General features: G+C 41.7%; 1 protein-coding gene and 1 non-coding gene across 2 annotated transcripts in view; one reads left to right on the top strand and one right to left on the bottom strand.

Moving 5' to 3' along the window:
* The first annotated feature begins 310 nt into the window (after positions 1-310).
* LOC145392683 (5S ribosomal RNA) lies at positions 311-429 on the top strand. Its single transcript, XR_013896061.1, has one exon. It is a non-coding gene; the product is annotated as a 5S ribosomal RNA (ribosomal RNA).
* A 7-nt stretch (positions 430-436) lies between these two features.
* Positions 437-24,683, bottom strand: part of LOC145391438 (uncharacterized) — a 57,128-nt gene continuing 32,881 nt past the window's right edge. The window contains exons 6-11 of the mRNA XM_080266053.1: positions 18,963-19,097; positions 17,842-17,922; positions 17,487-17,638; positions 14,230-14,360; positions 13,255-13,441; positions 437-2,433 (exon numbers count right to left, since the gene is read on the bottom strand). Of these exons, the coding sequence (XP_080122179.1) occupies positions 1,293-2,433; positions 13,255-13,441; positions 14,230-14,360; positions 17,487-17,638; positions 17,842-17,922; positions 18,963-19,097 (1,827 nt within the window). The 3' untranslated portion in view covers positions 437-1,292. The remainder of the gene's footprint in view (positions 2,434-13,254; positions 13,442-14,229; positions 14,361-17,486; positions 17,639-17,841; positions 17,923-18,962; positions 19,098-24,683) is intronic.

Raw genomic sequence — 24,683 nt, 5'->3', positions numbered from 1 at the left:
GTTTGTAGTTTATTCTTGTCAGTACCAGACAATTTAACCCAACTCTTGCAGTGAAAGGTTAATGGAGGCTACATCTAAACACTCCTCAAAAGGTCTTTCCTAAGTTAAATAAAACTGTCTGGATGTAGCAAGAACTATAATATATACTGTATATAATATATATATACACCATATATATATATATATATATATATATATATATATATATATATATATATATATATATATACTGTATATATATATAGATAGATAGATAGATAGATAGATAGACAGATATATATATATATATATATATATATATATATATATATATAATGGCCATGCCACGTTGAGTACACCGCTTCCCGTCCGATCAGCGAAGTTAAGCAACGTTGGGTCTGGTTAGTACTTGGATGGGTGACCGCCTGGGAACACCAGATGCTGTTGGCATCCCTACGTGTCAAGTGGGGTTGGTGGAGGATTAGTGCCCCTCCCTGTAAAACAATTAACTCTGAGCCCTTGACCACCCCGTTTGGGATACATGGCGTCTGGCAATGGATGGATGGATGGATATATATATATATCCATCGCCAGACTCAAGACATTGAGAGAAAGTATGGCATAATTTTATTTCTTAAAATAATTTTCCCGTATATGGTTACACAAGTGCAAAAATGAAACCACCAAGTCCTTAATAATAAAATACTGGAATATTTTACCAGCTTCATGAGACCTGCAACAGTTTGCCTGTATTGTACAAGATAAATGAAAATCTTACATCTGGAAGCTGACTTAACCCCTTCACATCAAAGATGTGTCTTTATTTCATTCCTTTAATTCAGTTTATATGACTTTTCAACCTGAAGGAGTCAGATATAACCTTCATTAACTCCTTCACTGCCAGAAGTCTGTCCTAAGCTGCATGTAATCATCTGGTGGTAGCAGGAATTCAATTTGAAAATAAGTCACCAGACAAGTGGGATTAAGTACACCAGCATCAAAACATGCTTACCTGACACTGGCGCAGCTGCTGTGATAGGGAACATTCAAGATTATAAATGCAAATTAAAAAAGTACGACAAACTATAACTTTTACACTTCTGAATTTTTTGAAAGGTTATGCTCATGGTCACTCCTTCACTGATATACACAAGATTACAGTATTGTATGCACTCATTATGACTCTCTTAAGAGAAAATGTTCACATACAATCTTGCAACACTCACCACTTATACTAAAAGGAAATTTTCACCACTTTTTCATACTGTATATATATATTTTTTTTACATTTAGCCTCGCTTGCAGGTCACCAGTTACTGTGTCTCAGGGGAAGGACTGTTTCTGTGGCCTTTTCTGCCATTGAGTGCAGGTTTAGATAATGATGATATGGGTAAGGACAATTGTTGCCTCTTTAGCTGAGGTGACTGGGGTGATGGCTTGCTGCCCTGTGATTTCAACTGTTGCTGTTCACTTAGTCTCTTCACTGCCTCAGTGAACACTGAACTCTCACTAAGGCTTCTCACAAGGCCTGATAGGCTGGGTCTGCTGATGGTGGCCCTGCGTGGGATGGGTAGGAGTGGCATGGAACACGCTATGCAACGCGTTCGACATTTTGTCTTGTATCTTGCACGTCTGGGCCCCAACCTGTGTACCAGAAACCTTGGCTGGGATCTGGGGTCCCATGGGGGTCCAAAGTCTTCAATTAAGACCCTAGGAGGTCTGGAGGGGGAGGATGGAGCTGAGTGATGAGGGTCATGGTAATGGGAGAAGGCTGAGGTATAGGTGGGAGGTGGGATATATTGTGACTGATGCAACATGCACTGAGATGAATTCTGTGAAACTGGAGTGTTAAGGAATGGGTGTAGTGTGTAATGGGAGGGCTGCGGGGTATGTGGATTAGTATACTGGGGACTGTATAGCAAATAATCTCCAGGATCATCATCCACAGCTGAATTTGTGTTAAGTGAATCCGAATCATCCTCAATTGTCCTCCACATAAAGGCACATTCATCCTCAAAGCATCCTGGACAGGTGAGGTCCTTTGGCAAGTCCACCTTTACATCATCTGGAAACTGTGGTATTGCTCCTTCTGGGAAAGATATTGTGGTGTCCTGGGTCATGCTAGGCTGCCGTGTGTAAGGTCGCCAGGTAATTACTGGCCTTTTTCTAACGGCCACTCGAGCTTTAAGTGAAGGTGGCAGACGAAAGGACCTCGCCCGTGACTTCTCTGTCTTCTCTTTTGAGTCGTCATCTTCCATGTCCCCCAAATCCAAGGCAACTGAATCAACACATCCTGGGATCCTGCCGATGTCGTCATCAGAGAACTGTGGTTGGCAGATGACTCGTGTGGGTGATGCGCTGCCACCACTCGCCTGACTTGCCTGACTCACTTTCTCCGGGTCCGCAGCCAGGAAGCCTTGATGCGCCCCAACAGCCAGCAGAGCCATGCTGACGCTGCCAAAAGCCAGTTGAAGCAGTAATCAATCCATTAATAGTGAAAAGAAATAAAAATATTCATTACTCTAAATGTGTTCACTGACTCTAAGCACTGCGATGAATTAGTACAGTAAGTCTTCATTATAAGCTACCATTCTGAATGCTCTTTTTTGGTATCAGGCTCACAGTAAATTACAAAAAAAAGTTTCATTTTAAAGTTCCACTGCTACCTAGTAGTAGTAGCAGTAGTTGTAGCCTTGATTCATCAGAAATGTGAACCAAGTGGACTGTCTTGTCTTTGAAATTTTTCTTTGTAATATGGGAGCCTCCTAGAGAGAAAGGGGTGCCAAAATGATCACATGTATTGCTTGTACCAAGACCCAACCCTGATCCCCTCAGTCCACTGTGTCATATTCCAGTGTTTATGAATCCAGTGATGAAGGAGAGGCAGGAGGGATGAACAGACATTTGTAGTTGAGTGTACATCCTGAGACAAAGGGGTTACTGAAGGCTGTTTCTACCCCTTTCAACCCATCTCTCCTGAACTGAATATTTTGACCTGGTGTTTGTCAAAATAAGCGACGTAAGAGGTGGGACCGGAAAGGATAGTAGGACATCGCTAATAACATTCATCATAAAAAAAATAAACACTCTGTATACAAAAAACAAATAAAATAAAAAGATGAGATGCCACTTTCAAAAATACATAAATAAAAAATGATAAAAAAAAAGAGGTTATGAAAACATCCCAATATTCAAGGCAACGAGACTGACCATCCATCCATCATCCAATCCTACACTTAGAAAAAAAATATAAATAAATAAATGAAAAAAAATCAATGAATAAAATAAGAACAAGAGGTTATAAAAACATGTCTGATAATATTCATGACAACAAGAACACCAATTAAAAACATATATACAGTACAAATATATATATATATATAAGAAGTTATGACTGCACCTTTAATATTCACTACAATAAAATGACTACTTAAAAAATAATAATAATAAAAATAAGAGGCTATGAGTCATCTCTAATAATATTCATCAAAATAAAAATTCATCTTCAAAGGAAAAAAATAACATTAAATACAAACATTAAACAAAAACTGCTGTGGAAATACCTAACTTGCAAGAGACTGGTAGGCTTATTAGTGCAAAATGCTAGGCAGAGCAGCAGCACAAACATTACCCCTGTAGCTACACCACAAGCACCACACCACCACTGAACACCATCTACACTACTCAAGAACACCACACACACTAACTAAACTATGGCAAAGTGTTGGATTAGTGTCTGGTATGGATAATGCTACAGTATGTCAACACTACAGTATTTTAAACTCTCTGTCCAATGACATATTTGTTCCTTTATTTTGAAAACCGAAAAGATGATTTTATTTAATGTATGAAGAGGAACGTGAACTGCAGCAAAAGGGGTAACTTCAGCCTGCAGTCCACCATGTTTCCATCCAGATAAGCCTGGGGTCACAACAACAAAGTAACAGATCTACAGTACTGAACAGATAAACAAAAGAAATATCTAACCCTTTCTCTTTGAAAAAAAACTCCTCAAAGGTGAATAAGATTGTCTGGGAGTCGTGAAAATAAATTACCAACATACGTCACTGGATTCAAGGTAAGAGATATGAATGGGTTCTTCTAAATGTCACACTGTAAGACAAGCGATCTTTGATGAGGCAAGAGCAAGGATGGGAAACAGAACATTTAGGGGAATTAAAGAGTGTGACAGAGGGAAAGAAGTGGGAGAGGCAGAGAAAGGGAGAGGAGAGTGGAAGTGGGAGAAATGGAGAAAGAGAGAGGGAGAGTGGATGTGGAGGGGGACTGAGAGATGTCTGTATTACTGGGCACCTCCACTACTTTGTTACATTGACACCATTCTCTTCAGGACCCCAAAATGGTCAGTACAGCACATAATGTCTAAAGAAGATTAATGCACTGTCATGTGGGTGTGAGTATAATAAAAATACTTACAGGTACAGATAAGCTAGAAAATATCAGCATTAGGCCACAATGTACAGTATATAGTTATGAATACAGGACCAGAAATACCAGGAATTTTGTAATATCCATCATTTGTGGTGTCAGACTGTTTGACTAACAATGTGTACAGACTCTTTTTTGATCAACTGCAGATAAATAAGCATTTTGAATGTGGAAAGTTCACCCGTACTTCAGAATAGGGATGAAAAGAGAAAAGCTTCAGGAAAGAGATTTAAGTGCAGGAAAAGGTCTGGAATAAAGAGATTACATAGACATACAAGCAGATAAAGACAGACAGAAATAAACACACAAACACACACACACACAATGCATGTTTGAAGAGACATGGGAGGTGGATTGGCCTTAATTCATGGAAGATACAGTCTCCATGTAAGGCATGAAAGGAAAGGACTGAAAAGCAGAAGGCTCCCTCTCCACCCACCTCTCCCTCCGGCAAGCAATCCAGCTGAAAAAAGGGAGGAACAACTTGTAGGAGTAAACATGAACACAACAGATGAGATAGAGATAGTGAAAGAAAGGGATGGGACATTAACCCTTCCACTGCTGGGATTTCTTTAAATTTAATAAAATGATCAGGTATTAGCCTAAAGAACACTTCCCAGGTTGCTGTTTGTGATATAAGTATGTAGGTGTTTTTTTACTACTTGTGTTGGGATGCCTTGAGATGGGGATGTTGTTGAATAGGGTTTGATATTGCTTGTGTGGTCATTGTTTTATGTGCTTGGTTGTGCTGGGTGACTCTGTGCTATAAGGATAGGGATGCTGTGTATTAGCATAGGCTGCCACATATCAAGATATCCTCTACAAGGGGGGACTTTGGCCGTAAATTGCATGTGAGCATTAGAAGTGGCTTTGGTGTACCAAGCAATGATGCAGAGAGTGTTCCTTTGTATGGCCTGTAAGCTGTAGTAGTGGGCGTCAGCTAGGATGGAAGCCCTCTCTGAGAAGTCACAGGACATCATTTATCTGATGTATTGTTTGTACAGTAGGGAGACTTTCTTTTCACTGTCCAAAGGCCATCCTTACAAGTGCCCTGGATCTGTTGACTTAAGAATGCACTACCTCTTGATGTCTTGCATGTGGTTACTGCAGGTTAGTTAAGTGTTATATGTCATTCCAGGGAATTTAGTGTTAGGGTGTGTGACACAGGTACACTGTTAAGTGTGGCATGAGGGCTGTACCTGTACTCATGACTGCTGCTGGTGATGAGGGTGGGGGTGGATGTGGCTGGAGGGATCATCAGCCTGCTGTTCTTGTCCTGTGCCTGAAATGTGCTGAAGCAGTCTTCTTGCAGTGTACAGGCTGCGAGTGCGTTGTGTTGTGTGGACACTATAGTAAAGTCGTCTGCACACGAGGCAATGTTTACACTGTACTTTGGTTGGGGTGTGGAAATATCATGCTTGTAAAGGTTGAAAAGTGTTGGTGAAAGAAAAGAGCCCAATGAAGCTTCCCACGTGTACCAAAAGCAAAGAAAGAGTTACTTGTGACAGTTATTGAAGCCTGTGACAGCTAGGACGTCTCTCACCTGAAAATATTCCGGTGACAGGCTGAATCAATTATTCAACTGTATCAACTGCAGCAAAAGGGTTAACAGGAAGAAGATGGATCATGACACCTTCAATCCAACAACGTATTTTGATCTCATTGTTATTGTTAAGGCCCCAGGCTCCCCTGAACATGAACACAGTGGACTGCAGATTGAGTTGTCCTTCTGCAGTCCACCACAAGAAGGCATCTCTATCTCTAGCATCTACTTCTTGTTATCCATGCATAACTTTATTCACCTTAGGAGACATAACTTCAAACTGGTGAGGTTAAATACAGTCCTGATTAATTCCTTTTCTAGTCAGGAGTTCTACAAAAATTAACAAAATCATCTGGCAGTACTATGAATGAAACAGAATTTATGTTTTTGGGTTTCAAAGGCCCATGTGAAATGTAAATGTAGTCCAGTGGATAAAATGAGACTAAGTGGCAGGATAAATGATCACTGTTAAGGAAATCCCAGTACAGTGAACCAGGCTATAAATACATTCAACTCAAGGATATAGTCTTTTTTCTGTTCCTGCTAACTTCACATGTTTTTCAGCTTAGGAAAGCCTCTTGGAATTGGTGGGGAGGGTTACAGTCTTCATTAACTCCTTCACTAATAAATTACTCATCCTAAGCTGAATAAAATAGTCTAACAGTAGCAAGAATATAATAAATGTGATGGAGTTGAGAGGTATATGAGGGAGGGGGGGGTGAGTTGGGGGGAGGGCAGTCAAATGGTGGGTGAAAGAGCGACTTGGAGGCGTTTTGTTTGCGGCCACCCTTTGCGGGATTAGGGCGTCCGGCTATAGATAGATAGATAGATAGATAGATAGATGATGCACTCGAGCAAAATGGGTCAACAGGAAGATGGAATATATGGAACTGAGGCACTGAGATGAGAAGGCAGATTCGCACCATATACATAACCAAAATATAGAGATTCTTTTCCTATACAGTTAGCTATTGGCCCATATTCCCATTGGGTAAGGTGGTTCCCTAACGCCTCATCCTCAATTACTTATTTTCCAGACTGCCCATTGATATACCCTGGTTTGCTTCTTATGTTTTTTTAATATCACAATAGATTGCATGAACGACGAATAACACACAAGAATAGAGTAATGAGGCAGAATCAGAAATAAACTGGGAAGGAAGGGGTGCTGGTAAGCTTCCTAACTGTACTAGAATACCGTCCATTGTGACAAGAAAAATTATGAGGTCTAAAATATCACAGCTTTTGACATACAACTATATATCTATTTACAGTATCTATCCATCTATCTATTTCCAAATGCCTTAATCTCGTTACGGGTGACTACAAACAAATACATCTGTTGCTGTCAAAGAGGGAAAACTGGAAATTAACTTCAAATGGATCAATGGATCTTTTAATAGGCAACTGTTACTTCCACATGTGTGGCATGAGGGGGGTTATGTGCTTTGTTTGGTTTGTCTGTTTGTCTGTTTGTCTTCTGGGGTTGTGTTTGTTTGTTTCTTGCACTATTATTATTACAATATTATTATTATTACTGTTATTATTATATTATTATTATTATTATTATTATTATTATTATTACTTACACATCGGCCACCCTTTGCGGGATTAGGGCATCGGGCTATAGATAGATAGATAGAGACTTACACATTCCAAAAACTTTCATATTTATTTGATGAGTCTTAGGTATGATAAATGAATGAGCTTCCCCACTTCTATACTCCTTTTACTCTACCTTGGCCTAAAACTGCCATCTCTCCATCTTGAATGCTTAGTTGTAACAATATGTTAACACTAAAATATGATGCTAGTCATGAAGAAGTGCTATGGAAAGGATGCAAAGCTGTAACATTGTCTTCTTCTGCCACTCAGCTATGTGAAATAAGCCACAAAAAGATGAAAATCTGGACCAAGTTAGAGTAAAAACAATGAGAATATTATGTCGTGGTTGCAGCTAATTCAGAACGCTTTAATTATGAGGTATAAATTAGTCTCCTTGGTTTCTAGGCCTGATATGTTTTCGTGTGATGGAACTGTTGCATTCTCACAACTCGAATGCTTGGTTATGCTTGTATGTAATTAAATGAGTCTTTATTCTGAGGTGGGAATGAGTCTCCCTGGTTATTATACTCAAATTGGTTTCCCACCTATCTATCTATCAATAGCCAGAAGCCTTAATCCCATCTGGGGTGACTATAAGCAAATCCCCTCCATGCTGCCCTGTCCTCTGCCATTTCACTGCCCTCCCCCCAACTCACACCCCCTCTCTCAAATGAGCTAACCATACAAATTTAGTCCTGGTGGCATGACATTCCATCAGCCTTAGTTATGAGGCAACCATGAGTGTCCTTGGTTACTAAAGTTTTTTTTTTTTAACCTAATGGGACTATGCCACTCTCAAAACTTGAATACTGAATTATGGTTCATGAAATCTGTTAAGCCTTAGTTATGACAGGAATGCATCTCCTTGGTTACTAGCCAAATACAGTAAACTCTCCAATCAACTGAACTGAAAAGGGTTAGAGATTTTCCTTACGTAAGAAGAACCACACTACAACACTATAGTCAAATACACCTTCTAATCTGATTACAAATGGATATCAAATAAGCTTAACCCCTAAAACGCGGCTGTGTACGCGCGATCCCCCCCCTGTGGCGGGGTTGTAGCGGGGTCTGAGTACCTGTGGAAAAATATTAGCCAAAAATCATAGATTAACCCTAGAGCATTAAAATTTTTAAGGCATATATTACTTACATTCAGCTATCTCCTGAGCCACATGTTGAGCCTTCGTTGACTACCCAAGGACTTGTGAAGACTTGCAAAGTTGGGTAACAAAGTCTTCACTCTCACACCTCCAGAAACCCGGTTTTCTTTCTACCACAGCCTCAGTCTGTCACAGTACACTTTATACAACAACGTACAGGTTGTTTGGAATCCGTATTTGTAAATAAGAACTGAAAATAAGGCTAAAATGGACAGAGCGCACGGCCGACATGCAGCGCGGTGGCGATCTTCCCGTCAATATTGTCACATTTGCCTTTTCTCGGCAAAAAACACGTATACTCCTTTTTTTTCCATCATAGGACTTCGCAAACGTTTGCCTGTCACTATTACGGTAATAAAAATCAATGTCACTGCCAGTATTGTGGACTGGGAATGAGGAAGACCACTGCGGCGCGAGTTTATTCAGCCTTACGGCAGGCACTTTATTCTCGCTCCTGTCGGCCACTCGCACTTCATTTCTATCGCTCACTTTCACTGTATCTTTTTTTTTTGCCTTATTCATCAGTGTCTCTGTACAGTGTTATAAAAATAATATTTTATACAAAAAAATCTTTTACTTTCAGAACATAGAATAGGATTATATGCTTTTATATTTTACACTGGAGTGACTGTCACTGCAATACTTATATGATTACTATGTACAATTATTTACAACAAAAAACACTGTAACTGTCAGTGCTTTTACAAGTACATACACTAATTTACACTCATCAGGCTGTCACTGTCAGCACGTAAAAGAAAACTAAACAATATTATCACTGTCACTCTCAGTATTTTTCCCAATATTTTTACCCTTATTTTCAAAATCTACTTAGGCTGTGGTAGTCGAAAAACACGGGTAAGCACAGAGGGGAACTTTGCACTCTTTGCACTGCAAGGAGGTGCGCCTAAAAGTTCTTTCCTGCCTGGTAGTGTGGTTGCACACATGACACCTCCTCAGTGCTTTCCCCTCTTGCAGTGGCTGGCAGTGGCTCCAGGCGGTGTCGCTGAAGGTAGGCCATACACTGTAGGCGGTCTGGAGGTGTGTGAGGGTGGCGTTTGGGACCTGTTGAAAGCACCTGGCCATAACGCTGAAGCAGCTGGTAGACACAAGTCTTGGAGAATCTTCTGAGAGAGTAGTTGGCTGGCTTCCTGTTCTTGATTTTATACAGGATGAAGGCGTTCAACATGCACATGTCAATCAAGTGCAAGAACACCTTCCTGTACCAACGACGATTTTTCCTCAGACAGTCAATCTCTCCAATCATCATATCCGACTTGTCCACCAGCCGCATATTGACGTTATAGTCAATTACAGCATCAGGCTTCATCACAGGCTCGCCAGTCCTTCTGTCGACCTTCCCTGTTGCCAGCATTTCACCCTTGTGTACTGTGGTGAGCATGTTCACGACTCTCTTATCATGCCACCTGATCGCAAGCATCTTGTCAGATTTCTTCAGGTGCACGTCTCCCCGCTTTGACTTTTCAGCCTCTGGGAAGGCAGGGTAATGTGCCCTGTTACTTCTGGACAGTGCCACAGGAGCCGACGCCGTGTTCAGAAAGGTACTTGGCGAGTTTTGGAGCTGTATAATAATTGTCCGTATACAGGACATGATTCTCGCCAAAGTACTTTTCCAAAAGCACTTTCACCACAGAACCAGAGAATCCAAGGGGGTCAGTCTTATCCAAGTCGACATTGCTGGCGGTGTAGATGACGAAGTCAAGGATGAACCCCGTCTTGCAGTCGCACAGCACGAAATACTCCTGATTCCAAAGCGGTGGCGTTTGCTTGGAATGTACTGGACGAACCGAAGACGGCCCCTGAACAATACCAAAGACTCGTCAATCACGACTTTCTTGAAAGGGCGCAAGAACCTCGTGAAACTTATCTTTGATCATGTTCAGGATTCCCCTCACTTTCCATAATGGGTCAGTTTGGGAAGGCTCATCATTATTCATAAGTGAAGATAAGTCATCAGCTGCCTAAAACGATCGCGGCTCATGTATTTATTGAATATTGGTGTTGGGCACAGCTCTGCCGGAACCCCAGTACTCTTCCAACTTATGCTTCCAGTTGTGCGGCATAAGCAACATCAAGGCAATAAATACAAAAAGCTCGCGGATCGTCAAAGGCACCCATGATGCCATCCGCGACGTGGATGGCGTCGCAGCCTCACCACCTTCTTCGCGAATTGGCGCACATTGCCCCTCGTACCTGTTGGTCTCGGTACAGATGTGCTCCATAACCTCGTCCGTCAAGGAAGGCCAACAGGTAGTCAACACATTCACCATCGTCGTCCACAGGGAAGTCAGCCTGAAGTCCACACTCACTTTCGTCAAAGGGCAGATCTTCAGGCACAAAATCTGATCCTCTGACCACACAAAAGCATCTAAAGTTCCCTGCCTAGGCTGGGAGGTGCTTGGGGCGGCGGGGGGTGAGGCAGGTCGTGTGGGAGTGGGTGAGGCAGGCTGGGCAATAGTAGGTAAGGGAGAGGTTATCCCAGGCCGTGTTGGTGTTGTGGTGGTGGTGGTGGTGGTTGGAGGGAGATTATCGCTTGGGTCAAGGTCACCCGCGGTGGCGTGACTCCTGAGTTGCCTAGTGGGAGTTAGCCTAGGGGACTTAACTTTACTCACACGAACACTAGGCCTACGATAACCTCTCATACCTAACATTGCTCGCCTACTTCCCTTTCTCGGTGGTGATGGAGACTCCGATGACTCAGGAGACAGGACAGCAGACGAGAGGACGAGAGAAGAGGGCTGGGAGAACGTGGCGGGCTTGCGGTGGTGTGGCGTGGCGTAGTGGACAAAGCCGGTGCACTGCTGTCTCCGCTCCTCTTCCTTTTCTCCCTTTCCATATTCGAGCCCCATTTTCACCGGGGCCTTCCCTGTAGAGGTGCTGGGCACAGTCACAGTTTCCTCGGGCACAGAAATCATCACTTCCGGGGCTGAATCAGCACTCGATTGTGTCTCTGATTCAGCCAGGCTAGACAAAACACCCACGTCCACTGCCGTAGTCCATAGAGGCTTTCAACAGTTCAAATGCTATGGCCGAGTCACTTAGCCCCTTGGTAGTCACTTGTAAAGTTTTGAAGGGCGTAGAGGTAACAAAACCCTTTTTTGGAGGGCTAGAAGGCACGGAACTAGAAGAGCTAGAGCCTGACATGGTGTCACCGTGGCAGATTTGCGTGGACTGACGCTAATCTGGGGCAAACCGCGCGAAAAAATGACAGTGTGACAACTGGGGAAACAAGCGTTTCCCCAATAGCAAAAAGTGCTTGCGAGATGACGGCGCAGATTGACACGTATCAGCCATCCGCGCGTTGCCATATCGCACGACGAGGGAGGGCCGCGCATCGGTGCGTCCGTGGGTAAAAAAAATGAGACTTGGCAACAACCGAGGTCAGTAGTACAAAGGTCAAGTGTGCTAAAAGTAGCTCACGGGTGGCGGGACTGAGAGACAATACCGGCTTGAGCCTGCTTGCCCGCGGTTATTCAAAATTAACTCAAATCGCAAACGCGACGACCCGCCGTCTTGTCCTTTGAGCCGACCGTCGCAAAAGCGACGATCCGCGTTTTAGGGGTTAAAGGCATTAGGGATCTTCTGCAGGTTAGAACTCATGCATTACACAGGTCAACCTTGCTATACAATCAGGCCGTATGGAAAAATGATTAAAGAAAGATAATGTATTGAATGCAGAGACCACAGCAATAATGTGAATGAAATCGGCAATCGTACCGGTACACTGAAAAATCTGTGCTTCATATGGGAACACAGTGACTGTATAAATGAAAATGGTGAATGTGGTGAATTTGTAATTAAAAACAGTGAATGTGGCAACGTATAAGTAAAAATGGCAAATATGTATTGAAAAAATGGTGCTAAAACATCAGGATCATGAAGGTGAACAATTGCATCATGGTCGATCGTATAGTGAGGTTACTTCGGCCCTCCAATCTGGCTACACATGGCCGTCAATAAGAGCTGAAAGGGATTAGGAGTCTCTCTGGACTGGGTCACCTCCCTCTAGCAACTTATGATTTTGATTTGCAGGAAGAAGTGATATGGGAAGTTTTTATACTCTCCTCTTTTTGTCCTTCCTGGAAAATGATGGAACAGCCGATGATAATTTCCTTTATGACTACAATTTGTTATTAAAAGAATGTGAGTGAGGTAGAGGGGGAGAGAGGGAGGGGAAGGCCAAGGATGAGATGGAGGGATGGAGTGGAGAGGTATATGAGAGTGAGTTGGGAGCAGGGCAGTGAAATGGCGGGGGACAGGGCGACGTGGAGGCGATTTGTTTGTGGCCACCGTATGGGATTAAGGCATCTGGCAATAAACAGAGATAGATAGAAAAGAATAAGACACGAGGGAGGATTCTACAGCCTTCTAGTTCATCCTGCAAATCAAAATCTGAGTTACAAGGAGGAAATGAGTGTAAGTTTGTCAGTGAATTTGGGCCGAGGTTAGAATAAATGCGCTATAGTGTAGAAGAGGCAGCAGAACCCCAGCTCTTACCCCTTACTACCTGCTGTTGTGAGTCTTCTGCTGGAGGAGCGAGAGAGTTGCCCCGCTGCTGCCCCGTTGCTGCCCCTTCTGATCACCTGGGGGGAGGGGGTGGGGCATTTGGTTCCCCCAGTCCCTGCCCCCACCCCGGCCCCAGCCCCGCCCTCCTCACTTAGGCTTACACTCCGACTCTCCTTACCTGCACAGTCACAAAATCATCATCATCATCAACATCATTTTCCCCAACCTTTTTTCCAATCTAAGGATGAAGTAGGGTAATCACTAGCATAATTATAATGAATTTTAACAGTACAGTATTATCAGAAACCACTTTTAAACAATTATACTTTACCCTCTTCCATGCAACCCAGTCCCCTTCCTGTGCCTCCCTTTCCTTTCCTGGTTTTCTCTTTCTTATTCTTTCCTCCTTCTCTTCCCCATTCTCTCCTCCCTTTCTGCTTCCTTCTCTTCCCTCTTTAAGGAGTTTAAGGATATCTACCTCCTCTTCCTTCCCTGATTCCCACTCTCCCTATAATTCCTCCTCTTTTCTTTTCTTCCAATCCTCTTCTTCACTGTTTCCCTTTTTCCTCCTTATGCCTTCCTCCCTCCAACTCCTCCTCTATCCCCTCACTCTATTCCTCCTCCTATCTCCAATCTTTTCTCTCCTTTCTTACCTCTGTCTTGCCTCTGCTCTCCCTCTATCTTCTCTCCTTCCTGCATCTCTTCCTCCATTCCCTCACTCTATTTCCCATCCTACCTCTCTCCTTCTCTCTCTTTTTCAACTTATGTTTCTTTCCGTTTTCATTTCCTACCTCTCTTTTTTAATTCTCAAACCCTTTCTTGCATTCCCTAATTCCACCTTCCATTGCATGTACATAATTCTTTTCTTATCTTTGCATTCCCTCTTCCTTCCAGTCTCTCCTCCCTTTCTGCTTCCCCCCCTCCCTCCCCTCCTTTCCTCGCTCTACTTCTTCCTCCGGTCCTTACCTCCGAGGTTGTTAAGTGAGGCACGTGGGGTGGGGATCACTGAAGAGGGGATGGAGGTGGGTTTGCTCTCCTCATACTCCCCTTCCTCAAGTATGTCAGGCAGGATCAGGTTCTGTTTCTCTTCTGGAATCCTGATGAAGACATTGAGAATTAGAAAAATGGTAATACAGGCAGCTAATTACCAATACCATCCTATTACTACCTCCCATTACTTAATACTTTCCCGTTCTTTGGATGCTGCAGGGGTCAAAACTTTAAAAGCACAACTGTTCTTTGGATGTCCCTGGGTGTGGTTAACTGAGTTGCAACAGTTATGTTCACACACACAAAATAAATATATAAATAAATAAACACCCCCAGAACTCATTAAGATACCCTAAAGTTGAAAAGCTCTTGAGAATTTGCATGAAGGACTCTGACAGCTAGAAAATAATGGAATTGGTGGTTAGCTGAAGAGGTGGAATGGGAAAATGTTAAGACAGAGTGGCTCCAAAAACTAAATAATGAAATGGACCGGCAGGAAAGCTTTCATCAGCATACTAAGTAAAAAGCTGTGGGTGAATAATTTTTGTGTGAAAGTGTGATTATTTCAAGAGTCACTTCCCCAACTCACTGCCCACCTATCCACAAGATTACATTGTACTCTGATATCAACTCTTTGAGCTATCTTGCACACTAACAGACAGACAAACAGATGGAAAGGCACAGGGGAATACATAACCTCCTTCAACCTTGTTGGCTGAGGTTAAAAAAAAAAAAGGTATGTCGTTGTAATGGTTGGGTCGTGAATGAAGCAAGGAGTAAGATGGCTATGGACTCAAGGACAGAAATGGAGGTGATGGCATATGAGAAATGCAATACAGGGAGATTTATCCAGACTGGCACTGATGAAGCAGTGTTAGTACCGCGAGAATAAAATGGTGAGATTAATGATGTCCAACGCAGCATCACATGTAAAGAGCAGTACTCGTGGATAATGTCTGTGAAACCCTCTGGCTGGTGCTTTGTACTGGTAGAGGCTGGAAGGTGTGTATTAGTGATGTCCTGTCCAACTCCTGCTGAGACATAAGTGGTACAAACTCAGTTATCCTATCTAGTGTATGGATGTTAGTCTAAACTGCCAAGGTCCCAGCAGTGTTTCTCCCTGATGTTACTGTTGCTATTGCTGAGTAACCACAGCCTGTCCAGTGGAGCAAATCCATCAACCACAGGCAAGCAACCACCCTTGCAGGATAGTCCAGTGCGGTGAAATGATGTTGCCTTACAGCAAACAGTGCCTTACTACAGTGAGGTGTTGGAAAAAGAGTGGAGGTTTGGTTTATGGATGGACATCGTACCAGCAGCTCTTTACACAGTTAATGGGCACCACAGGAGGCTCCACATCACCCCGTCATCTAGTTATGTAGTTACCACCTAAGGTTGTAAATGGTTTCCTGGGTACAGGAAATCATTAGGCTTGTCACTCAATGTGGAGCCACCTTAAGTATTAAGTACAGTATCAAAGGTGGAAGGAAGGAAGGGAGCAATAGGAGAGGGGGTAAACACGAAAAAAAAAAAAAATCATAAAGTCAAAAGGAAGAAGTAGGCAGCACTACATCAAGTGAGTGGATGGTCACTTCCACCTACCACCTTCTCTTGGTGTAAAATTATAGTGTACAGGTACCATTAAAAGTAAAAGCTTGCTGACAATCCCCTGCCCTACCTTCCATACCCCTCACTTCTCCCTTTTGTCTTATGCTTCATGCCGATATCTCATTCAAGAGTATCCATCCTTCTCATACTCTTTTGTTGTCTGCTTCATACGGCTATTACGTTAAAAATATTTTGTGCGACATGCTCCATCACAACAGCCAGCAGAGAAGTGTCAACAAACTTTTGATGATGATAGTGCTGTATGGTACTCTAAAGCTTTACAAATAACTGATGCTGATACAAGTACACAGAAGTTAAGCCTTTTAGCAATAATTAGAGGAATAAGCTGCATGATCTTTATTTTTCTGGCAGATGGATGCACAAAAGTTGAAGACGTACATCCACTAAAAAATTATTTATTACTCCTGGGTGTGATGTGATCTGAAATTATTTATATAAGTGAAACAGCATTCGTTTGGTACTGCTGGTAGCTCAGAACCCTTGGTCAGTGTCATGTCGTATCACACCACAAGAGTACTGAATATTTTTTGTAGTAGGTGTACCATAATACATGTCAATGGAGTCAAAATGGATGTATTCACACAACCGCACTGTGAACATATGTTCTTCATCCTGCCCCAGCTTCCCAGCCTTACACAGGGTGGCAAGAATTTAGAAACCATGAAAGGCAAACAGGCATTGTTGTTGTTGCTGCTTAAACCCATGTCCACCTGACCAAGCCGTACTGTCAACTACAGATAAGCAACTGCCTCTATTGGGTTTTCTGCGTCTTAGTGTAGCATTAATGTGCAGTGCTCTACTATGTGTGTTATGTTGTATGGGCTATTTCTACAAGCAGGACACATGTCATTTGTGAGTCCACCTAACACCAATAGTTTTTTTGCATTGCTGGGGAGTTTATGGGAAGCCTAACAACATCTATCCCAGTCTTAACCCTCTCTTAATTTCAACCTATCTAATTAACTTATGCCAGACAATATTTATTGTACCCTTCAATCAAATGATGTATTTCTCGACTTTATTCTTGCTACTTAGTCAATTTAACACAGCTTAGCAGAGTCCCCTAGGAGTGAATGGGGTTAATGAAGGCTATATGGTATCTAATCTCTCATGTTCAAAAGTCTTGTTTACAGGGAAAAAAAGTGTCTGGAGGTAGGGTCATCTGAACTTGAACCCCATGGAAGGCTCATCTGAATGCAAACCCAATGGACTCCTTATCCCCTCCTCCTTTTGGGGGATAGGGAGGGAAGCAAGGGATGAGCCCCCTAGGAGTGAATGGGGTTAATGAAGGCTATATGGTATCTAATCTCTCATGTTCAAAAGTCTTGTTTACAGGGAAAAAAAGTGTCTGGAGGTAGGGTCATCTGAACTTGAACCCCATGGAAGGCTCATCTGAATGCAAACCCAATGGACTCCTTATCCCCTCCTCCTTTTGGGGGATAGGGAGGGAAGCAAGGGATGTTTGCACAAGTATCGAAGACTTGTAGCAACCAAGTCATATGAGTGCCACCACATGAGGGCAGCCTTCTGTATCTGGAAAGAGAATAAAATGAAGAATACATCACTAAACTGATGAGGACAACTTAGTCTACCCTCCATCTTACACCATGTTGGCCACTGATCCTCTGTAGGTTTTCTTCTTGAATTCTGCTGATGCCTCTGTGTACGGCAGGACAGGGCTCTCATCATCGTAGAATATGTCCTTGGTCAGCGGTGGTGTCCTCAGCAGCAGGGTGTCTACAATCAAATAGGACACCTGGAAAACAGAGCAAATTATTACACACAAATTACGAGAACGTACTATGCAATTATAAAGAGGAACTGGAAAATATAGCAATTTATAACACACAAATCCTGAAAATGTACCACCCAATTATAGGTACAAAAGACAAACAGAAAACATAGCCTATTATTGTACATAAACCAGGAGAATGTTTGGGCACACTAGTGAAAACAAACCTTCATGTGCCTATCGATGATCCAGTTCAGTTCAAAGTCTTCGTCATCATCACCAAATGGATTGATGAGTTGCTCCGCCACCTGTGAAATGAGGTCATATTCAACACTTTCATATGGCACTTATTTACTGAACCTGAAACTACGAGGCATCCATTATGGTTTATTTTGGCTGCTGCCAGATGATTCCACTCAACTAAAGGGCTCTGGTACTGATGGGATTTATTAAGGTTATGTCTAATTCCTGTTGAAAAAGTTTACCTGAAACTAACTACAGGCTTCAGGAAATATCAACAAAACCAGAAAAGAAGTTCTAGGGCTGAATGGGTTAAGTACTTGCACATGGCAGGATGTACGGCAACATTATACAGGTACTTGTTTTTAGCGGTACAGTATAATACTTCACAGTACTATCACTACAGTAAATTTGCAGGCACTTCTCTACCAGGTGCGTCAGTGGAAGATACTACATGAAATATTTTGATGTGAAAGCAATACGTAGTGTACAACAGAGTATGCGATGGAAGAATACGCTCTGGCATTTGGAAAGGAATGAAATATGGAAGGTGTTATATGGAATACCTCATGTGATAGTATATATGAAAAATACAAGAGTGTATGTAAAGGAAGGACAGTCTCTGACACTTAGAGAGCAATAAGAAATATGCAAAAGACACAGGGCTGGCCGGGGATAAGTGGCAAATTTTGCTCGTGACGGCATATTCATAAATAACATGGTATGAATGAAATCCAAATATTCACAGAAAACAGTTCTGAGGCAGTTAATTCTTTTAACACATCACTATGGAGTTGCTGTTGTTGCTAAACCCTGCTCTCTTTGGCCAAGCAGACCTGTCAACCACAAGTAAGCAACTGCTTTTGTGGGGTTGTCCAACAGGTACAGTACAGTAGACTTGCTTGTGGTAGACACAGCCACGCTGGGTTGAGATTGGGGTCTTTCCACATGGTGAGATGCAAGGAAATATGAAAAGATTTGGCTCATGGGTGGATGCTGTAGCTGCTCCACACCACCCAGGGTGCACAGTGTCACCAAGTGTAGGCTCCTTGCCAGTGACACATGTCATTGTGTTGAAGGCATTAACTACCATTTTGTATTTACCAACCTTCAACAGCCCCATATAGAAGAAGAACTGCAGTATGGTGAAGAAAGGCACATAGAAGTCAAACCTGGAGCTCTCTAAAAATTGACGACCCACAATGGCAGCCAAAAAGAATGCGTATGTGGCTATAGTGACTACCTGCAGGGAGAGAGGGAGAGGTAGAGAGACATGGAGAGACAAAGAAGGCGAGATAATACATAGAGGGAAGAAGGAGATAATTGTAAGTGTGACAGAAGAGAAGGAGAGGCAGAGAGAAAATGCAGAATGAGGGAGAGAAAATAAATGGAGGGAATAAATAGAGAAAGAAGAAAAGGAAGTAACTGGCTGGCAATGTAGAAAGAAACAAAGCAAGAAAATGTAGGTCATGAGCAAATAAAATAAGGCAAAGAAGATGAGGTGGAGAGAAATGGAGAGAGAAATAGTGAGACAAAGTAGACAGATGGAAATGAGGAGAGAAAGACAAAGAGAAAACACATGGAGAGAAATGGAGATATGGAATGAAGAAGTATGACAGCGACAGAAAGAGAGAGATGAAAAAAAAAGAGAAATGAAGGTATTGAGAGGAAAGGAGGGAGTTCTTTTCACATGATGGCAGCTCTCCATGTGTCGTAGTCTTAAGCCACATCCCTACTCAATTCCCTAATTCAAATGTCTCCATGCAGGACTTCATTGCACATTTTCTTTGGTCTCCTGGCTCTCCCTCCATATTCATACTTAAGACTCTCCTATTTCTATCTGTTGATCTATCTATTTATATCTATCTATCTATCTATCTGTCTGTTTATCTAAATCAATCTATCTACCATCAAGTTGTCCCTCTCTCCTCTAACTGAATAAAATAACGTGTCAATAGCTGGGCTAAATGAAAAATTACATCACCTGGATTAACTGAAGTCCATAATAAGTTAGAGAGAGAAAAAAATGCCCATTAAATCTCCATCGTTACCTATATAGTGAATTTATCAGTTACCCCAGGACCGTATGAGGGTAAGGGAGAAAGAAGGAGTTTTGCAGAGGAGCAAGAGTATCGAGACAATGAAAAAAGAAATGAAATAAGAGAACAAGAGAGAAGAAGTAGAAGAAGAATCGCAAGAGTATGCAAACTATGAAAAAAAAGGAGAGAAAAATGAAGAAATAAAATGGCAAGTGAGAAGAAGTAGGGCAAGGGTAGCAAGAGTATGCTGACTAAAAACAATTAAGAAATAAATCAGCAAGAGAGAACGAGTCGAGGAAGATCGGCAAGAGTATGTAGACAGTGAGAAAGAAGAAACAGATAGGAAGATAATCATAGAGCAGTATGCTGGCAATGAGAAAGAGAAAAAAGCAGAATGGACACAGGAAACAGATACCGAGAGAAAGAAAAAATAAAGAATGAATAAAGAGACATATTTGGAGCAACAACAGTAGGCACACACTGAAGCAACAACAACACAAAAATAGTACAATGAATAAGAAGACAGATATAAACATGTACTACAGTAAACTAACAACTGCAGCTACTGGCATTGCAAATCACATGAATCACTAATAACAGAATAGTTGGTTACCTTTATGTATCACTACAAAGACCCAATTACACTACCTGAATGTGACTATATCTACCATCACTAAACTAATGCACCTTATCACCACAAACTGCAACTCAGGGTTCTTAGTAATTTACTGTTTACTCTTGCTAAAGTTACTCATCACATTCTACTGCATCATAAAGCTTCTAAATTCAGCAGCAAGACCTACAGTGAAATTCAGTTTATGCAATACTGAGTTTCAAATTACAACATTCACAGGCAACACCAATGCCGAAGACACAATCGAAAATGCTCAATCGGTGAAGTTAATGCAACCAAGTCTGTACTGTACTTTAATACTGCTAATAAAGAATAAAAACTGCTAGGAAAATGCGACTAATGATGTATTCACTGCATGCTTCATACTGTACATAAAGCTGGTAATGAGGCTCTTGATTCATGTATAAGTGAATCCAATGCAGAAATGTGGCCACTTCAGCTGGGTGCCCCCAAAGATTCTGAAACACTATTTGTCTTGTCAGGGAAAGGCATGTGAAGCTACCAAATACAGTATATTGTAATGTGAAGTAATGACAGTGAGTTTTGAGTAAGTTAGGACTGGCTGGACTGAGAAAAGAATATACTAATAATTTTCAGGGATTTTCCATGTCCACTCAGTCTCTCTCCAAACTCTGGTGTCAATAATTTTTTCTTCCCTGGCTGAAAACATAAACAAAAATCTCAGGCATTGGTATTAACCTTCTCAGCATCAAGTCTGTGACATTTCTGACTTACACTAAGAGCCCTAAACACCTTAAGGCCTCATTATATGTCAGTCTTTAGGTGCTCTAATTTTTACTATAGTGTCCACAGGAAATTACAGAAAAATTCCCAATCAACCCCTTCAGTACAATGACTTTTCCATTTTATTGCTGCTACCACAAGATCATTCTATTCAGCTGTAAAAAAGACATCTTAAAATGAGGGGTGTATTGATGGCAGTATTAAAACACTTCATTTTGATCGCTGAAGAAAATTTTCTCAAGACAGGATGAATAAGCCAAGAAATGCACCACTGGATTGAAGGGGTTAAGTTTCTATTGCTCCTTGTCAAGGCAATTTGCCAGATCCCTCCATTTACAAAACAGTACCAATAGTGAGAATGAAGATGCTATATTCTGAAACATCTCCCTGACTATAATAAAGACCGACTGCAGTTCAAAATAAAAGTTCCTGAAAATAAAATATATCATTATATCAACAATATGGTATGAAAGCCCAATTCACCATGCAGTTACGATATTATGCTTGTTAACTGCACTTTACAACACCGCAAATGCAGACGGCAAAGCACACAATGCTCACTCTGTTCTACAACCCACTTCCAGGGCTTGGACTCACAAATATCTTATGACAAACACCCTGTCATATAGTTTGATCTCCAGGAAGAACAAGAGATATGGGAAGTTTCTATACTCTTCTCTCCTTGTCCCTTCCAGGAAAACAAATCACAGCTTATGACAGAGATGACTGTAAGTGTTCTGGGTCCAAAGCTGACAGGGAAAGATCACAGCTGGTTTGCACATGTGCAGGTACAGAAAAAAAAACAGAAGAATATTGTGCTTCATGGCAACAGGTATACAATATGTTCAACTCAACAATTGGCCTTGGGATAATCAAACATGAATGCAGCATACTATGGTTTAAAATCTTACAGCTGGTTTATACTCATGAAGGTACTGCATGGAAAAAAATACATATACAGTATATATATTGTGCTTCATATCAGTAAATACCAGTATATAATCAACTGAATTAACTGGCTCCAAGATAATCAAACGTGAATGCATTAAACCAAGGCTTAAAAACTTATAAAGTAACACATTTCATGCCAATTCTTAACTAGTTACCTTCCTGATCCTTATCTGATATATGATTACTGACAAAGTAAGTGCATTACTTTGCATCATAATCATCATCATCATCCGGACCTCCCTTCCCACCCTAGGGCAGGGTGAGGAGTAGCAACGTCCAGACAGCCCAAGTTTGCATTGTTATACACTATGTTAAAGGATGAGCATCAAAGCTTCCAAATTAAAAGGACTGCTGTGTTGAATTAAACATTCAAACAAAGAAAAAGAAATGGGACTTACACTTTATCATGTCTTAAAACTTCATTGGGGGGGAGAACAGATTTTGAAAGCTTGGACGCTTGGAATCTCAGGCTCTTCCTTTCTTCATCAAAATGCAAAATGAAGAAGGTGAAGACAAAGAAGAACCCTAACCTTTTGATCCATCTATGGATAGGGTGAGGCTGACGAGGAGGGCAGGAAAAAAAAAAAAAAGAATACAAAAAGAGTAAATTGAAGAACAGAGTCAAGAAACTGAGCAATGTGCTTTGTCATCTCAGGCTTGGGTGAAGAAATATAAAAAATGGTGAGTCAGCGGAGTGTTATATTGAGGTCACGATCATGTCAAGTCCTGTGGCTGGATCCTCGTTAAGTGAGGCTCAGAACACAAAAATCGTTAACAGAATTCATTTGGTGTCAGGTGGAACCATCAGTCAAGAAGTAACATCTGAGAACATTATGCTGGGGATGAAAACTGGGAAAATTAGTCAATCTGGAAATAAAATGGGATAAATGACTGTATGCTTCATTCCTGCACCCTGGTGTTGCCCTTTTAGATTATTGTTGTTGGTACCAGACAATTATATTCAACTTTGGAAAGCCCTCTTGTACTGAAAGGGTTTATTAAGGCTGTATCTAACCCTTTCAGTCAGAGATGGCAAGAATAAATTTTATAAAGGTGTCAATAGGCTGAATGAATTAAAACTTCAACTGCAAAGGTAAAGACAGGCCCCTTACTTTTTAATGCCATATACTGAATGCCATATGGCTATGTTATTAGATCTGATTAGTCTGTATCCCACATTACTATATACAGTCAAACAATGATACAGGAAAGTCAAACACAGTGGTACTTCAGAAACCATCAGAAAAAATTGGGGGTTTGCTCTTTCCCTTTGCAATTTAAGTTTGAAGCATACAGTTGGAACAGCCAATTAAACTGGGTATAGCATCAAAGCCAAAATCCACTGGGACACCACTGGGGGGAAAACACACTGGGATGAAACATGACTAAGGATAACAGGGACAAGCTGACAAGACGTGGGGAGGAGTCAAGAGTGAAGAGGAGGGAAGGGAAATTCCACATGATTAATATCAGAGTCACCCAGCAAGATACACAAACGTGACTTTCACAGTTTTCGAGTAATGTAAAATATTTTTAACACAGCCAAGATAAATAATTTTTAACTGATGCATGTGGATTTGTCAAAAACTAAATTAAGTTTACATGTAACAAGAAAAATAACTACCTCCTGGTGCTGCAGTGTAGTATCTTTGTACTGCAGCACCAATATAACTGGGTGGCTCTACAGCCCAGTTATACAACCCCTCAACCCCTACCCTATCCCCTGAGTAGGGAATGGTGGACTGCAGGATAAGGGCAGCTTCAACCTGCTGTCTATCAAGTTCACGTTCAGGTGAACCTGGGGTTACAACTACTGCTACCATCACTCACTACTGTTTACATTAATACTGGACTGTGATTAGCAAATGCTCTGATAACACACAGTCCTATACTGTGCCTGATTCAACTTCGCCATTTAACGGGCAGCCTAAGCCATATTTGTTACTGGTTCTGTGGCTCACCAAGTACAGCCTGAGACAATGGTTGTTTACATTCTTGTTGTCCAACCTTCATTCATTCATTCATCACCCAATCCTACATTGCCCCATGAGAAGCGTAAGAGCCTGGGGCTAGGCAAGTTGGTCCTGACATATAAGATGAGAGTGACCAGCCTCACTCATCCCCGTGTGGCATTACGTGAGCAATAAACCCCAGCCACCCCTTGGATATAAACCTGCACCGGCTCAAGCCGACTGGAGTGCCGTAATTGCCCACTAAACCACCAGGCGCCGAAATTTGGTTATATGGTTACCACCCAGTGTAGTAAATGGTTCCATGGTGTATAGGAAACCATTTGGCTTGTCATTCAGTGTAGAGTCACCCAAAGGCAGAAGGAAGAAGAAAGAATGAAAGAAAGAAAGACAGAAGAGGGACTGTAAAGTCACCCAAAGGCAGAAGAAAGAGGAAAGAGAGAAAGAAAGACAGAAGAGGAAGGATAGAAGAAAGGAAAGGGCAGACACCC

The sequence above is a fragment of the Coenobita brevimanus genome, chromosome 2 (genome assembly GCF_032717465.1).
Source record: "Coenobita brevimanus isolate Jiangsu-jjx chromosome 2, ASM3271746v2, whole genome shotgun sequence".
Classification (NCBI taxonomy): Eukaryota; Metazoa; Arthropoda; class Malacostraca; order Decapoda; family Coenobitidae; genus Coenobita; species Coenobita brevimanus.
This window is presented reverse-complemented; position numbering and strand designations above follow the sequence as displayed.